The following is a 16,597-nucleotide window of genomic DNA, read 5'->3' on the forward strand; positions in this document are numbered from 1 at the left end:
TACAGTTGTGTACCCAATATATCTAGCCTCAATACACCGCGTGGAGAGGACTAGCTGCCAGATCCCATTTATTTTTTTCTAGCATCTTTTTGCTGAAATTACATTGAATATGAATATGCAATAGGATGTACCAGACTGTGCTTATTCATTTCATATGTGACACTTGTATATCTGATGCTGTGTATAGATCACAACTATAATCTGAGAGAGTCGCACATAGTAGTCGCCTGGTGCATCATCCCTGCATCGCATTGAGAATAAGATGTATTTTTAGCAGAGAAGATGGCACCTGGTGCGACTGTGGCAATGATGTATGAGGACTAATCTGTATGTCCACAGATGTCAGATGTACGTTAGGTCATTTTAATACGTTTTAATTGCACACTACTGTGTAAATTGCAACTGAACAATTATTTTAATGCATTTGTCAAGAAGCTTACTCAGTTACGAAGTCAAGCACCACTTTTGCAACATTTTCATTAGTGGATATCATTAGTTTATCCAAATTGAACAAACACTGTACTGTGTATGTGGCCTTAAATGCAACAGATATGAACAATCACAATGATGCAGTTGATTGCAAATGGTGGAAACACAAGATTGATGAGGCGTCTATTGGAAATTGTATGGGATCATGTTTTACTATGCAGACCACCCATGCAGAACATATTGACCAATGGAATTCGGCCATATAAATACATCGCTAACTACACACTAGACTGGGCGTTTACAAATTGTGTGGAAAAAGCTGGATTGTAACATATGTGGTTGTGGTGTTAGTCTGTGGCTAAATGTGCTAAAATAATTGCATATATATATATATATATATATAGATGGAGCGCCTCTCAGCCAGTGCCGGGGATCGACTGAATGTCCCCGCTGGCGATTGACGGCGGCGAGGCACTCCATCTGATGCGTTCTAGTTCTTTGGCGGCGGGGGACAGGAACCCTGCCCATCTACGCTTCAGACACGGGCAGGCTTAGGGAAGGGAAGGGGGTGCGGGGAGGCGATTGGGACCAGTGGACAGTGACAGGGAGGCAGCGAGGACACCGACCGGGAGCTCGGCTGGAAGGAGACGTGCGATCATGTTGTGAGCGCGCTTCACCTTCCAGGGGCCGGCAGTTGGTGATCCGACTGCCAGACCCCTGCTAAACGAGAGGCGATCCATCTGTATGTTTATGAATGTGTGTTTTTGGCATGTGTGTTTTCATATTTTAGTCTATTTATTTACAGGTCAGCTGAAAGTATCTTTTGTAGGGCTAAAATGTAGGAAATTCAAGAACCTAGGGGTAAATGTATGAAGCAGTGATATGTGTGGAGAAATGAGCCAGTGGAGAAGTTTCTCATGGTAACCAATCAGCATTGAAGTCATATTACTAATTTGCATACTATATATTGGTTGCCATGGCACACTTGTCCACTCTTTTTGCTGCTTCATACATTTACCCCATCATTTCCTAAAAACCTCATCTTCCAGGTAGATCAGTGCGTGAATTGTTGGTTGCATACTCACCTGCTTTCCCGAAAGCTTCACAAGACACTCACTTTTTAGAGCAGCCCCCTACACCCCTGGAAAAATAGGCACCCAACCTGCATCCTGGCCACTTCCTTGTAAAGTGGACGAGAGTAGTAGCAGAATTCAGTGAACCTCAAGGCCCCCCATCACTGACCACCTGCATCTCCTCTCCATTCTTCTCCTGGAGCGGAAATTACCAAAGCAGGCGAGTATGACATTTTGAGCCGTGATTCCTGTTTTATGGCTGGTCTACACAAGACCTATTAAAAATGGAACAACCTACATACCGCATAATCAAAATCTGGAAGCAAAATTGAAAATAATCCTTTACTAACAACGCAATTGGCACGGAGGATTCTTTTGTGATAATGATATTTCTAATCCATTTCTTTTTACTCTAAAAACATTTAATGACCCATACATATCTATAGAAGATGCTACAGCACTCAAATGAAAAAAATAAAAGAAAAATAAATATATAAGCAAACGCTGAAGTATGAAAAACAAAATATAAAAACAATAATTTAAAAAAAGAAAATTTTTCATGCTTACTAAGGTTAAAAAACAAAAAATGTCACTAGGTGCGTCTTACTTAGTCGTATGAAAGTAAATAACCCTATATCCGCTCAGCACCTTATGAATACTTGCAGACATTCTGGGAGTTTCCAAACGTAACCACATGGGAAAGTAGTGTGAGTATGGGACATTGCGTGAATTGTTCTTCTGCTTACAGCAAACCAACAGACATTCCGGCAAGACATTTAAATATACTGTACTTAAAGGTTCTGTGATTGGTTAAGTCCTTGCTTCTTACACTGCCGGAGTTTGTTAAGCGTTATCTTGAAGTGTGCAAGCTCCCAGCTATGTAATAAGCAGCAACCCCTGTAGCAATGAAGGAGTTTAAAAAAAGAATAATTAAAGTAAAAGATCTTCGAATTTCAGCACTCCAGTCGACGCTGTGCAGATATGGCCAGACTGCTTTCAGTTGTCTGACCCCGTTATTCCAGGGTTTGCCAGCGGCTCTTTCTTCTTCATCAAATACTGGCTAAATTAATAGTTTATTTTCCTGACATTCACAGATGATTCAGTTACTAGATTTTCCATATAAGTCCTGCATTAGAGAATAGGAGAACATTATTGGCCTAACAGACCCAGACAAAACAATATATAATCCAAGGATATAAGAATAAAATTTGTCACGTGAACATAAGGGGTGAAATGTAAGAGTATAGGGTGCAATATTTTGGACAAAAACAGATGAATTCATGCATTTTCCGAAATGCGCACAATAGTAGTGTGAGATATGTGGTAAAAATTGCCCGTTTTTGCTGTGACCACCCCCAAAAATTAAATATCAAAAATTTCATCCAGATGTTTACTCATAGAAAACCTCAAAATCGCAAATGTAATAGGGTGCGATCTGAAAAAATTACCAAAAAAAATAATAATATAAAAATAGACCAAAAAAGTTTCTAAAAGTAAACACACAAGTGTGGGGTTCTCATTAGAATAACTAGCACCGGGCACATTGAGCCGGTCCAAGTTTCCCATATGCAGGTAAAAATATCCCACGCCACCTATTTTAAAGAAAATAGAACAAAAATCTGCACACTCACATTACTAAAAAAAAAAAAAAAAAAATCGCACATTTCCGTTACTAAAAATTGCAATAAGTCACAAGATAATTCTGACTTTCTCCAAATAAAAAATAAATTAAATTCACACCCTATTAAATTTGCGATATTCAGGCGAAAATCGCAAATGTGGCATGTCCGATGTGGTGCGATTTATTAAATTCTCTCTATAAAATAAAAAAATCGCACCCTATTACATCTCGCCAAAAAATGTCAAACATGTATTACGGACAGTGCTATTACCCAATTCTGTACTCTGTCCCACCTGTAGGCCACAGTGTGTCTCTTCTGTGACATTTGCCATGAGGGGAAGCCCCCAAGCCAAGTAATCACGCCCTATAATTATGGGCATGTGCAGGTGTTCCTCTTCCACCCAGGAGCAAGTATTCCATAGCACATTCTATCACATTCTAGCACATTGCACCTTTCAAATTCCATGCAATTTTTCTCTTTCATCTCTGGGGTGTCGCTGTCTGCTGTGGTGTTTCTAGCACAGTCTGGTTTATATCTCAATACAGACCAGACTGTACTAGAATGACCAAAGCAGACAGCGACACCCCAGGTAGAAAAGAGCAACTGCATGGTCTTTGAAAGGTGCAATGTGCTAGAATGAACACTATGGTCATATGTTACTGTCATTAATTGATCTGTCGATACCACATGAATGAATTTCTTTATCTTATCTATGCTTTGGATAATTTGCTACATCTCCCCCCAATGTGTCAGAATAAAATGTCAATTATGCTTTGTACAGATATTGTGGAAGGTTATACAGCCACCCAGCAGTCTTACCTTTGTAATTGTGAGGTGCTATAAAGTGTGGTTTATCTTGGGATGTATGTGTATGTTCTAGAAGGTGAATGGCTGGACTCCGAATGTGTTGCTGGGTCATTTAGAAAGTCCCAGATGAGGATAGTGTCATCATGAGAGCTGCTGACTATCTGGAACTCATCAAACTGTAGGCGAAAAACTCTTCCTGAATGTTCCTGATAAAAAGACAAACCAGGTTATGAAATCATACAATAATACAATTATATCACTTGTTATAGGGTGCGTTTTGAAAAAAAAAATAAAGTTTAGCTAAAATATTAAATGGTTTCGCCTTTTTTTTGGCCTTTCGTTTTTTTTTTTTTACTTTTTGTACTAATGATCCTGTAAGGTTGTTTTTTTTCCTGCGGAGATGTCTTTGTTCTTTTATTTGTGGACATTGTATTTGTTAAATGTTACTATGACATTTTTGTAATGTACCGTGGCCTAAAGGTCATGACCTGTTTTTGTTTCTCCTCCCCGTATCATCTTTTCTGCATGCATTTATACTGATTTAATTTTTAGAAATTGCAATGTATTCTACAGGGCAGTGGTTCTCAAACTTGGAAGTCTTATTTACTAAGCCTTGGAGAGAGATAAAGTGGACAGAGGTAAAATATCAACCTACCAGCTTTTGTAATTTTTAAACACAGCCTGTAAGCGACAGTAAGATGTTGATTGGCTGGTACATTATTAACTTTATCTCTTTCCAAGGCTTAGAACATTGACTCCCTCGTCCTTTGAATATAGACTCCCATGTCCTTAGTATGCAGACTCCGTTTGCAGGAGTCCAAATAGTTCATGTTTTTCAGGTCAACTGTGGATCTTTAAATTATGACAGTGGCCCTGTGCCCAGCTATGTACTGTATTAACAAGGTGTTACGGTACTTATGTAGTATCTGGGCACCCGATTTTCTGATTGTATGCCTTACCTTAAGGCATACAATCAGATGCGATTTTGCATAGGATTCAATGTTAACAAGGTCCTGTTCATTTCCCCACTATCCAAGTGGGCATAGGAGTTGATTTTATAAAGTGTGGCGAGCGCAGCGAGCCACCGAGCCCGAAGCGCGGCGAGCGTAGCAAGCCCCGCAAGGGGACGCGGAAAACATTTTAAGTAATCCGCGTCCGCTGGCCACGCTTCGGGCTCGGTGGCTCGCTGTGCTCACCACGCTTTATAAAATCAACTCTATGCCCACTTGGATGTTAACATTGAATCCTAAGGAAAATCGCATGCGATATCGGATGCGATTTGATGCGATTTTTCTGACCCGATTTTAAAATCGGGCGCCCAGATACTATATAGGTACCGGTGTTACTTATTCCCAGTTCTCAGGACCACCAATGGCTCTTAAAGCACCTCACTGGCCACAGGTGTGCTACCAACACAATATAAAGATCCACAGGTAACCTGGAAAACTGGTTGGGGTCCTGAAGAATTAAATTTCATTACCACTTCTCTAGGGTGACTTAAAGCATGGCGAGCCATCCAATGGTATGAGTGACACTAATTGGGGGTCCATGACGTCAGTTATTGATATTGACACACCCCAGAAAAATAGAAAATCTCATGATCTTATCATGTGTCTACCTTTTTCATGTCAACCTTTTCAACTTGATGACCTATTTCATGTTGACCTTTTGGGGTAGACCTATTGACTGTCAATTTAGACACTGTGGGGGAAATTTACTAAGATGGGAATCTACTTACTACAGTATCTGTCCTGTCTCGTGATTTAATACCCCCCTATGAGTGCAGATTCTTGTGGGATCGGAATCTAATTAGGCGGCTGTGGGCCCTAGTGTGCATGTCTGTGTTGCTATGGTAGATTGTAAATGCCACTAGAAACACACAAAGCCTCCTAACAGCCCTGGGTGATATGTTGGCACTACATAAAGGGGACTACTAATGGAAAGAGGCATGAAAACCCTCACACTTCTTGCATGAAATCAGTACAAACATTAGTATAACAGAAGTGTAAAAGAAGAAGTTTCATTAATAACTTTTATCAGGGTAAGACCAGGCCACGCCGTATCCAAAGAGCGTGAAGTCTGGGGCAGCCCTTATCTTACACGTGTCTATCTGCTGCTTTCTTTAAAAGCTAAAAGACAAGAACATCGATCACAAGGTTTTCTGAGCAGTTTTTTTTTTTTTTAATCTGCAGGATATCAGGGCATTTAGCACATGTAGGTTAAAAAACCTACAATGGCCCCCCAACCCCCCTCAAATAAAACAATGTCTAAAGAAGAAATGCTTCAATTAAAATGCATTTTTTTGTAACCTGTGTTTGTAGATGTCAGCAGCATCCTGACACATTGCGTTGGTAAGTCTTCGGTTAAGGATAAATCGGCAGTGGGAGGGTTGGTTGCGGGGGGGCTTTAAGGTTAGGCTTAAAGCTGCTGTCTGTATTTTGACCGGTCATGATTCTGACCGTTGGGAGTCCCATACCTGACCCTTTGTCTTTAGCAAAATGTGTGTCATGAGCCAAAATAAGTGCTAAATAATTTGACACTGTTCTCTCTCTCTCTCTCTAACACTTAAGTAATTCTGTTACAACAAGACATTTTTCTCTGTAAAAAATAGATACATTTAAAAATATATTCTAAATTAAAAAATGCACCCCGATATTAAATACAGAGCACTTGATGTGTACCGTAGATGTGTTACCAATAAAGCATGACGGCACATCTAATTAACCCTTTATGACTCATTGCACATTTCCAGTGTGGACACTGGTAAACTAACGTGGCCTTAAGTAAACCAACCCCCCCCTCCCCCCCAAAAAAAATATGGTTTGGTTATTTTCATTTCTTAGTAAATGGAAAATGGGATTTAAATGGCAACTGTCACCATGTTTTTAATAATGTCCATTTAAATGAACATTTGTGACCACAAACAGTTAAAGTTACATATATACGTCATTGCTGCCCAGTCCCTTGGTATATGCCTTCTTACATAGGCACAGCAGAAGAGGAATTCTGTAGCATACACAATATGACTTTTCTATTGACTTTTTTCACATTTTCTTTTGTGAAAAGGTTTTCGTTTTTGTTTTTTTTATATAAAAGGTCATTAATTTGTGCTGGTCCAATTTGATTAGTATATAAAAAATACATTATTGGCAGACTAGATGTACGATGTTGTGACACACAATTATCCTCATACCGCTCATGCCACAATAATCTTCAGCCTTGTACATTATATGCTGTGAAACAAAGTCTTAACATTATCGCACTGACTAAGGCAGACTTCGTCGTAATGTCTTACAGACTTCAAAGCGAAGACAAATGAGTCTGCAATCAACAGCCATGAACTATGAACCTTCTCCTACTGCTTGCAATTTGAAGAGAAGCTATAGGAGGCTATTGCATTTCTGGTACTAAGCCAAGATTAATTTTGGACGGCCATAATGGTAGCTCTCTAAATTCTGATCTCCTGTGGTCACAACCATACACAAACCACAGCTCCGAACCTTTTAAGTGTGCTTCTATTTAACAGGCCGCAGTGAAATTTTGCCAAGAGGGAGAATAATGGTGTCTGGATGAGGCAGCAATTACACAGATCTTGTTTCACATCAACTTCAGAAACACATTAAGAGCTGAGCTTCATGCCAGTTTGTTACTAAAAATGTAGAAATGAAGCTACGTAGCGGCCCATCTCTTGCACGGGATTGATAAGAAATCCCGGCGGTCGGAATCCCGGCATTCAAAATCCCGACGCCAGAATCCCAACAAAGGGGGGGGGGGGGGTTGTTCGTCCCCATTGCGGGCTCGCTGCGCTCGCCACGCAGCAGGCCTGGTGCCTTGCTACGATTGGCACACTAATTTATTCTCCCTCTATGGGTGTCGTGGACACCGACGGAGGTAGAAAGTGTCGGGATTTTGGCGGTTGGGACTCTGGCGTCGGGATTTTGAATGCCGGGATTCTGACCGCTGGGATTTGAACTGCATCCCTCTTGCACTACGTATATCTGGTCTCTCTTACAGAGCAGGGTAAATGGTAACTCCAAGAGTTGTCCTCATCACTTTAGGCATTAGCTGCAGAGCCGAATTTCCCATTAGGCACGTGAGGCACCGGCCTAGGGGCGGCACATGTTTGGGGGCGGCACCTGGATGCCTGTGATAGTACTGTCAGCCCAAAATGTACCAATAACTGCAAAATATCCACTGTACTGTACTATATTCCATCTTAAATAGAGTGTAAATGGATAGGACATGCAGATACTGCCCCTGTAAACTGTCCTACTTAGTAAACATTATTGTTGTGCCTAGGGGTGCCCTCATCCCTAAATCCGCCCCTGATTAGCTGTAGCCTATCTGGAGTGAATTTTGCCTCGGGTACCGCTTTCCCAGTATTGCTTTCACACCGCAAACCTGCTTCAGACCAGGTATTATTATGCAATGTGAAAGGGGTTAAACTAGCTCTGACCCGTTTAAAAAAAACAAAACATTTTAAATACCTGGTCTAAGCAGGTTTTGCGGTGTGAAAGCAGCTTTACTGTCACTTTGTAAAACAAACTTGTGAATCAGAATGTATACAGTATTTTTCACTGTAAATTAAAGGATACTAGCAGTCACATTGGACTCCCGTAACAAATTATTGGGGGGCACATTATACTTTAACGGCATAGTAGAATTCATCATCTGTCCATTATGTAATAGTTGTACTACTCTGCACCGTATTACTACTTCGCTTAATAGTGAATTTAGCTAAAAGTGGTACTATGATGATTGGAAACAAAGGATGAAACTTACTAAGACGGGAATAAGACTTCACATGGGATGTTGCTATGGGCAACCAATCAGAATCGACGTCTTATTTATTTAGCAACCTCTAGAAGATAGTAGACAGGATCTGATTGGTTGCCTATAGCAACATTACATGTGAAGTCTTATTCTCATCTTAGTAAATTTCCCCCACAGTGTGGGAGAATGTGGCCACAATTACAACAGCAAACCTTTGTTTGTATACAGCTTTCATAGAGTAGATCCAGAGGAAGAGAGAACTATACATTCTGTGATTTCCCATGCACATTTCTTTCTACCACTGCGGGTCTCAGTGAAGACATTCATGATTTAGGTCACTAATATTGACTGACTATGGGGGAGAGTTATCACAGCTTGGAGAGCGATAAAGTGGCAAGATAATGTACCTACATGTTTTTCTCTTTAACACAGCCTATGAAATGATGGAGCAGCTTTACCATTACTTAGGTATATCGTCAATTAATGTCGAAACTGCCGTCTTGCCGAAAAGACGGCAGTTTTCGACATGAATAGATGTTCCAACCTGCTGTAAACCAGCTGGATTGACGGAATAGCCGCTAATCCACCTGCTTTTGCTGGAAACACCGCCAAAACCGAAAGGTTTTTGGCAATGTTTCTGGTCTTCTCAATCTGACATAAAAACATGCAGGATTGAGTGAGGGAGAAGGGCGCTGGGTGAGCAGCAGCAGCTTACACGGCACCATCATTCTATCTGCCATCGCCCGCACCCTTCCACAGCCTACCATGACCACCCATACCTCTGCACTCACCTATTCCACCGCCGGCCAAATCCGACATCCAGATTTGGCCGCTGATTGAATAATGGATGCTGGATTCACTCCGGCAAAAGACTGTTGGAATGAATACGGCATCGATTGAATATACCCCTTTATTTCTTCCGACTTTATTGCTCTACAACCTTGAATTAATCTAGCCCTAGACTATTTAAAATACTGGCATAGCTAACACAATAGGATTGCTTCTGCAATATACTGTATAAACACATTTTCAGCCTGTAGTCTATGGGGGGAATGCAATGTGCCGCCGTGATTTCCGACGTGGGAAATAGCGGCAGCTCCCTATTCAATGCTGTCTTTAGTGACAGCATTGAAGCGTGATCACGGCAGAATGGACCAGACTTTAGAAGCTGTCGGGCCCGTTCTGTCGATAACGGCCGCGGATTGTCGCGGTTCCTGACCACAGATGGCCAATCCACGGCCGTTTTGCACCGAGCGGCAGGCGGGACACTGAATCCCGCCTGTCGTTCTGCGGTCGATCAGACCGCAAACGGGCCAGGATCACGGCTGTCGACAGGGAACAACAGCCGTGATCCCAGATTGCATACCTCCCTATGAATAACTATTACTAATAACAATTTCAATCATAATAGTTTTAAAATTTAATGAGTATTATTCTATTTCTCAGCGAAGTACCCGCAGCTTTCATACAAGATGTGCTAAAACCATATAAAAATCTGTCCTGCTATAAATAAAAATACTAGAGGGTTTCACATCTACACACGTGTGTACAATTATTTTCTTGTTGTGATCAGCGTGTAACTACCGTGCAGAACCTGTTGCCTGCTAAACAATCAAACTATTCCTGTGTTATTAAATAACCAAAGTATTGCTCTGTGGTTCCAGCCTGTTCTAATGCCTAAATGCTTCTGAGGAACAGAACACAACAAATCTCTGTATAGTTACCACAAGTGTCCGCAGACAAAGTGTCCCAGCGGGAGAGCGAGGATCTAAAGCAGCCACAAGGTCCCACACTTTAATTTTCCTGCAAGCCAAAGAGTAAGTTATAGATTGCTAGCAATAGTAAGAGACAGTACAATAAAAAGAGCACAGTTCTCAACAAACTAAATGTCGCAATACAGAATATACCACTGTAAGTATATAGAACAATTCATGAAGGCTAATGGGCAATTCTCTTAGAATGCTTTTGAGATCACTGAAATAAGAGCGGCTATTGCAATGATTAGCTTTGGGCCTGATTCAGAGATAGCATTGATTTAGTAGGCATCTGCTGTGCAAATATATGCAAATGCGATGTGTATTAAGATGTATATTAGAGGAATCTCAGATCTTCAGCTTGTGTAAAAAGATACTGAATGCACATCAGTAAATACACCTTCTTCGGCGTAAGCTGTGACATGCCCCTGAAATGGTCGAGATTGGACTACGTTTGAGTCACCATGCCGCAGTTACCCAACACAAACACTCCCTGGCAGTCACTCACTTTGCAAAAGAATGCTCACCGCTGCCGCAAGAGTGCAGGGTGACTAAGGCCAGGTACACAGCAGTATAACCGGCATCAGGGTGACTATGCTGTGTGGTGTGATTAAGGGTCACTTTCTTTTCGATCTGGATGCCCCCAAGTGAGCCTGAATCGCACATGCACAGCCTTATTTGATTCCGACACACATCTCAAAGGCATCGTGATCGAAAGCAGAAAGACTGTGCAGGCAAGTCTATTTCTGTTTCGATCTGCTAGATCCAAAGGAGGACCATGCTGCTCAGTGCAGCATCCCCCCCCCCCAACTGCAATTATCAGTACATATGTGTCAGACTCTGTTGTTGCCATGATGGATATCAAGAACCCACATGCAGACACACCCGCTTATCAATACACTTTCAATGTGGGACTGTAGGGTGCTAATCAGCGTGGCAAGCCGCAATGTGTATGCATCATGGTAGCCCAATGAAGCACTGCTGCCACAGCAACAGCAGATCAGGACATAGTAGTTCTAGGTTCTGGGATCTAATCAACAGATATAATATTTGTTCCTAGACTCAAACCAACACTTTCCTCTATAATACAATTCTATCAACATACGAACTATCTAAAAGGTACATAAAGAACTTAAGCCATGACTCCGACCTATCCAGGATTGAGCAATTAGCCCCAAATGGGCCAGGGGTTTAGGCAATACAGTGTCTCTTATTCGGAGTCAATGAGTGACAAGCACCTTTTTACCGCAAGTATATCTTTCCACTAAAGTTATATTTATTGTGAGATATAGGGCAGTATTCAATGCTTTTTGCGGGCTGTGACAGTGAGCAGTGCTGACTGCTTGCGGTCACAGTTTGCACGGTCAGTATTCAACTGCACACGCCGTTTCCACCTTGCTGGGTTTTTACAGCGACGTGGAAACGGCCTGTGCGGCCACCAAAACAGCGAGGCTCGCGGCTAAATGCAGCAGGTTCCCTGCATTAGCGGCAAACCTCGCCATTTGGGGGAATTCTCGCTGTCCTCTGACAGCAAGGATTCCCCCGGAATGTTGAATACGGTAAGCGGCGGGTGCGGGGGTAAACCATATTGAATACAGCCCATGGTATGCATTAAACCCGCTTCTTCTTTGCCGCTGTTTGCATTCAATAGAAAAAAACCCTAAATTTGTCTTATCTGATCCGGTTCAACTGAATGACCACTGGGCATCTGTGTAGTCACCAGATGACAGGATGTACGGCCAAATCACCCAGCTGGGCCCAGTGAAGCTGCGGTAACTGACGCAGCCACTGGCTTCTGTATACCCAGAAAACATGGACGACATGCACATCTTTTCTGCGACGCTTCTTTTTGCCGCCCCATACTCCAGTTTCATGTTAATTACTTTGCCCCATTTGGGACACTGCATCCCCCGATCTGCACATGAGCAGTGTGGCTCCTGTACATGCAGATCCTAAACCACCAGACTGTTGCGAAATAATAGAAGTAGCCTCCACCTCTCAATTAGTATTGCTCATTGGTTTTCCAGCTTTTTTAAATCACACTTTTTGATACTGCTGTCAGTTTGTATTAAATTCACTGCACACATTGTATCAACTGCATGGCTTTATGGGGTTTTTTTGTTGTTGTTTTTTTAACCAACGTTGCTTATATCCTTATGTAATACAGTGGATGTAAATTGTATAGAATTTTGGGTACTTGTGAGTTATCCGGGCTGCCGATTTTTTCATCGCGCCCGAAATCGTGGGCATCGCGTCGGTCGTGGCCGTTATAAGGAGCCGCGACGCGATGCCCACGATTTCCCATAGACAGTAATGTTAAAAGACACGATGGACCCGATTTCCGACACGATTTCCCATAGACAGTAATGTTAAAAGACGCGATGGACCCGATTTCCCATAGACAGCAATGTTAAAATAAAATTACAATGTGAAATTGGCCAATATGTTTTTAAAAAAAATGTTTCATGGCCCCCCACCACCGTTAACGCCACCCCGCTATTGACGCCAACCCGAAGCGTGGCGAGCCCGCGAGGGGCGGCGATACGCGTCCTCCGACCTTTTCATGCCCTACTATCCACTAGGGTGTGGAGTGAGAATAGAATAGTGTGGCGAGCGCAGCGAGCCACCGAGCCCGAAGCGTGGCGAGCGCAGCGAGCCCCGCGAGGGGACGCGGACACCTTCACAGGTATCCGCGTGCCCTTGCGGGCTTCACAGGTGTCCGCGTCCCCTCGCTGCGCTCGCCACGCTTCGGGCTCGGTGGCTCGCTGCGCTCGCCACACTATTCTATTCTCACTCCACGCCCTAGTGGATAGTAGGGCATGAAAAGGTCGGAGGACGCGTACCGCCGCCCCTCGCGGGCTCGCTGCGCTCGCCACGCTTCGGGTTGGCGTCAATAGCGGGGTGGCGTTAACGGTGGTGGGGGGCCATGAAACATTTTTTTTAAAAACATATTGCCCAATTTCACATTGTAATTTTATTTTAACATTGCTGTCTATGGGAAATCGGGTCCATCGCGTCTTTTAACATTACTGTCTATGGGAAATCGTGGGCATCGCGTCGCGGCCCCTTATAACGGCCACGACCGACGCGATGCCCCCGATATCGTGTCTTTTAACATTACTGTCTATGGGAAATCGGGGGCATCGCGTCGCGGCCCCTTATAACGGCCACGACCGACGCGATGCCCCCGATTTGGAGCTAAATCGTGGGCATCGCGTCGGTCGGGTGTCCTTAAGTTAACCAAACTTAAGGACAAAATCGGCAGCCCGGATAACTCACAAGTACCGAATTTTGTGTTGCATTAAAGCAGGGGTGGGGAACCTCAGGCCCGGGGGCCGTATGTGGCCCCCGTAGCAGGTCTGAGTGGCCCACCCACCCGCTTTGCCGGGAGTCAAGTACAGGGGAATTCTCGCGAGCGGTCGCTACTTCTCGCGAGATTCCTCTTAATCAACAGCAGCCGGAGACTGTCAGTCCTGTTCAGTGGCAGCCGCTGGATAAATTTTTTACACATGGCCCCCGAAAGATTTTTTCCCCATACAAAACTGCCCTTGGCACAAAAGAGGTTCCCCACCCCTGCATTAAAGAGATGAGCAGAGGACTGGTGTTCCATCTCCAGTGCTAAGTGAAGGTAAGCTGCACACTGCACAGCCCTGTACAAGGGTCATACATGTCACCCTAGTACCCACCACTGGCTAGCCAGACCACCCTTCACAGCCATAGGATCCACCTCTACTCTGCCTAGCTAGCACCCAGCACCTGCAAACTCAGCACTATTATACCACAGCTAATGCCCCACTTAGCTTATTAAAGAATAAACTGGTATCTTTCCAATAACCGCTCCAGCTGCTTCTGTACAATCTTCCTCTGCAGCTGTCCTCATTCCTCTACAATAGATGGCAGCTCTGTGGGCGGTCTTGTCATGGTAGCCAGACAGGCTATCCACCTTTTTACATGCAACCACAGAATAATCAATAGAGGGACAACAAGCACACATACAGTACACTAAATCACGCAGGAAAATGCTGAACCGCCAATCACAAGTGGCCACCGAAAAAACCCAGCGGGCCTCTGGAGGACATGTTCAACTTCCCTACATTTGGCTGTAACTGACAGCAGATAACGCTTGGGCGTAAAAGCTTTGGGAAGTTTAACGGCACAGACTAACAACTGTAGAACAGTAAGGGGTCTTTTAATGAGAAATTATATTACAGCTACTGTATGTAGACTGCATTGATTATTTGTGTGATGGTAGAGGGCTTTTAATCATCAAGTAAATACATTATTTCCTAGTTCGGATACTTTTATTGTGCTTGAACGGAAGACATATCTCTTCGCTACTGAAATCCATTGCTTGCCCACCATGGTAATACATTAATGCAATGCAAGGTAAACCTCCCCATTGCATACCACACATAACAAAACAGCTCAGCAGAAAGGGCCATTGTTTACCTGCTGAGAACAATGCCTACCTATAGGAGAACAGGACACTACGGAGGCATGGATATGTACAAAGGCTAACATCGAGGCACAGGCGGGACTAATCCAGGGGAGGAATCGCTGCTGCTGCACCACAGATCCCAGCGGGGGGACACTCTGCTCTTATGAATAGGGCTGGCACATGCATGGCGAGACCCCCGTATGGGCTGCAGGCGAGCAGAGTGGAGGCATTATGAATGTGGGACTAGCATTGTCACATTTTGGGGTCCGGTGACCTCAGTTTCCATCCTTGCTTTCATAAAAATAAAAACGTAGTAATTAAGCAGTAAGGAAGTGCAATATAGAGGGCATACACATGAAATCTTTGTTTGATGTGGATTAGCCTGGTTTGTTCTATTCATTTGTTTATGAGAGTATCCATTAGCCAAAAGTAACCAAAAAAAAAAAAAATCTAATTCCTGTCCGTAAACATATCCGGTCCCAAATCCAAAAGGCAGCTCAGAGATTCAGGCTCCTTCTGCCAGTTATAGAAATGGTAAAAGGGATATACAGATATGCTGACGCCCGAGGGAACTGCATGCAATTCTTAAGCTTAGCAAAATGGCGCCAGGCACTGGAGCTGCTATGTCTTGTGCTGCAGTCACGTATTTTGCCAAAGTCTGTATCTTACACAACTAAGACGCTCACTTGCATTTCCGTCATTAGATGTATCATCGGTGCATCATCAAAACTTGCCTCAGCCCTATAGCCAGGGCAGTTTCTCCATGGGAGTATGGCCTCTCCTGTGGTTGTGCGCTTTAGGACGCAGCCGTTGTTTCCTGACATAACCTCATTGGCTTCATCACCAGTTTCAGAAGAGCTTATTTTGCCCATAGCAACTAACTAGAATCTGTCTATCATTTTCTAGAATGCAATGGAGAAATAATAGACCTAGGGTCAGATTCTCTAAGCTTCAAAAGTGATAAAATGGAGAGTGATAAACAGCCAGCCAATCAACTCCTGTCTGACATTTTTCAAACACAGTCTGTGACATGGCAGGTAGGAGCTGATTGGCTGGCTGTTTATCACTCTCCATTTTATCACTTTTGAAGCTTAGAGAATCTGGCCCCTAATCTGATTGGTGGATATGAGCAATATCACCTATTATCCTTTTTTTAGAAGCTTTAGTAAATGTATCCCTTTAAGTGGCTTTGAAAGAGGCGGAGAACGGGACTCTTGATAGCTGGCCATTCCTTTGGTGAGCAGGAGCATTGGCATATTCAGGTGTCCATGCTATATAAAGAACATCATACTTTATTGCAGCTCAGTCTAGTACAGGATATAATAACCTAGGGTCATTAGGCTTCAGTCATTCATTGTACTGCAGTAGTAGCAGCTCCAGGGATAACCTTAATGTTTCCATCATCTGAGAATCCTGGCTATTTATTCGGAACTGCCTTCTGACACTGACAATAATCGCTGTCCCTATAACCCATAACGTACTCATGGGGCGACCTCTGACCTGGACAGGAAGTCATAACACAGCACAGACTGTCTGTGTCTACGTTATCACATGGCCAGCATACACACAGTGTGACAGAAGATGCTAGCAATTCTTGTCCTTCAGTGAATATACAGGGCCTGGACAAAAGCATATTGCAACGGCTTCCACACAGTCAAGTCAATAACATCCCAGCATGAACCCACTACAGAAATGTCATAT

At 43.3% G+C, this 16,597-nt stretch overlaps 1 protein-coding gene across 3 annotated transcripts in view; it reads right to left on the bottom strand.

Moving 5' to 3' along the window:
- Positions 1-358: 358 nt before the first annotated feature.
- Positions 359-16,597, bottom strand: part of BTRC (beta-transducin repeat containing E3 ubiquitin protein ligase) — a 196,752-nt gene continuing 180,513 nt past the window's right edge. For all 3 annotated transcript variants that reach the window (XM_083149212.1, XM_083149211.1, XM_083149213.1), the window contains 3 exons: positions 10,429-10,507; positions 3,944-4,137; positions 359-2,628 (listed from right to left, as the gene is read on the bottom strand). In XM_083149212.1, coding sequence (XP_083005338.1) covers positions 3,976-4,137; positions 10,429-10,507 — 241 coding nt within the window. In that variant the 3' untranslated portion in view covers positions 359-2,628; positions 3,944-3,975. The remainder of the gene's footprint in view (positions 2,629-3,943; positions 4,138-10,428; positions 10,508-16,597) is intronic.

Source organism: Crinia signifera, chromosome 6 (assembly GCF_055691185.1).
Source record: "Crinia signifera chromosome 6, ASM5569118v1, whole genome shotgun sequence".
NCBI classification, from domain to species: Eukaryota; Metazoa; Chordata; class Amphibia; order Anura; family Myobatrachidae; genus Crinia; species Crinia signifera.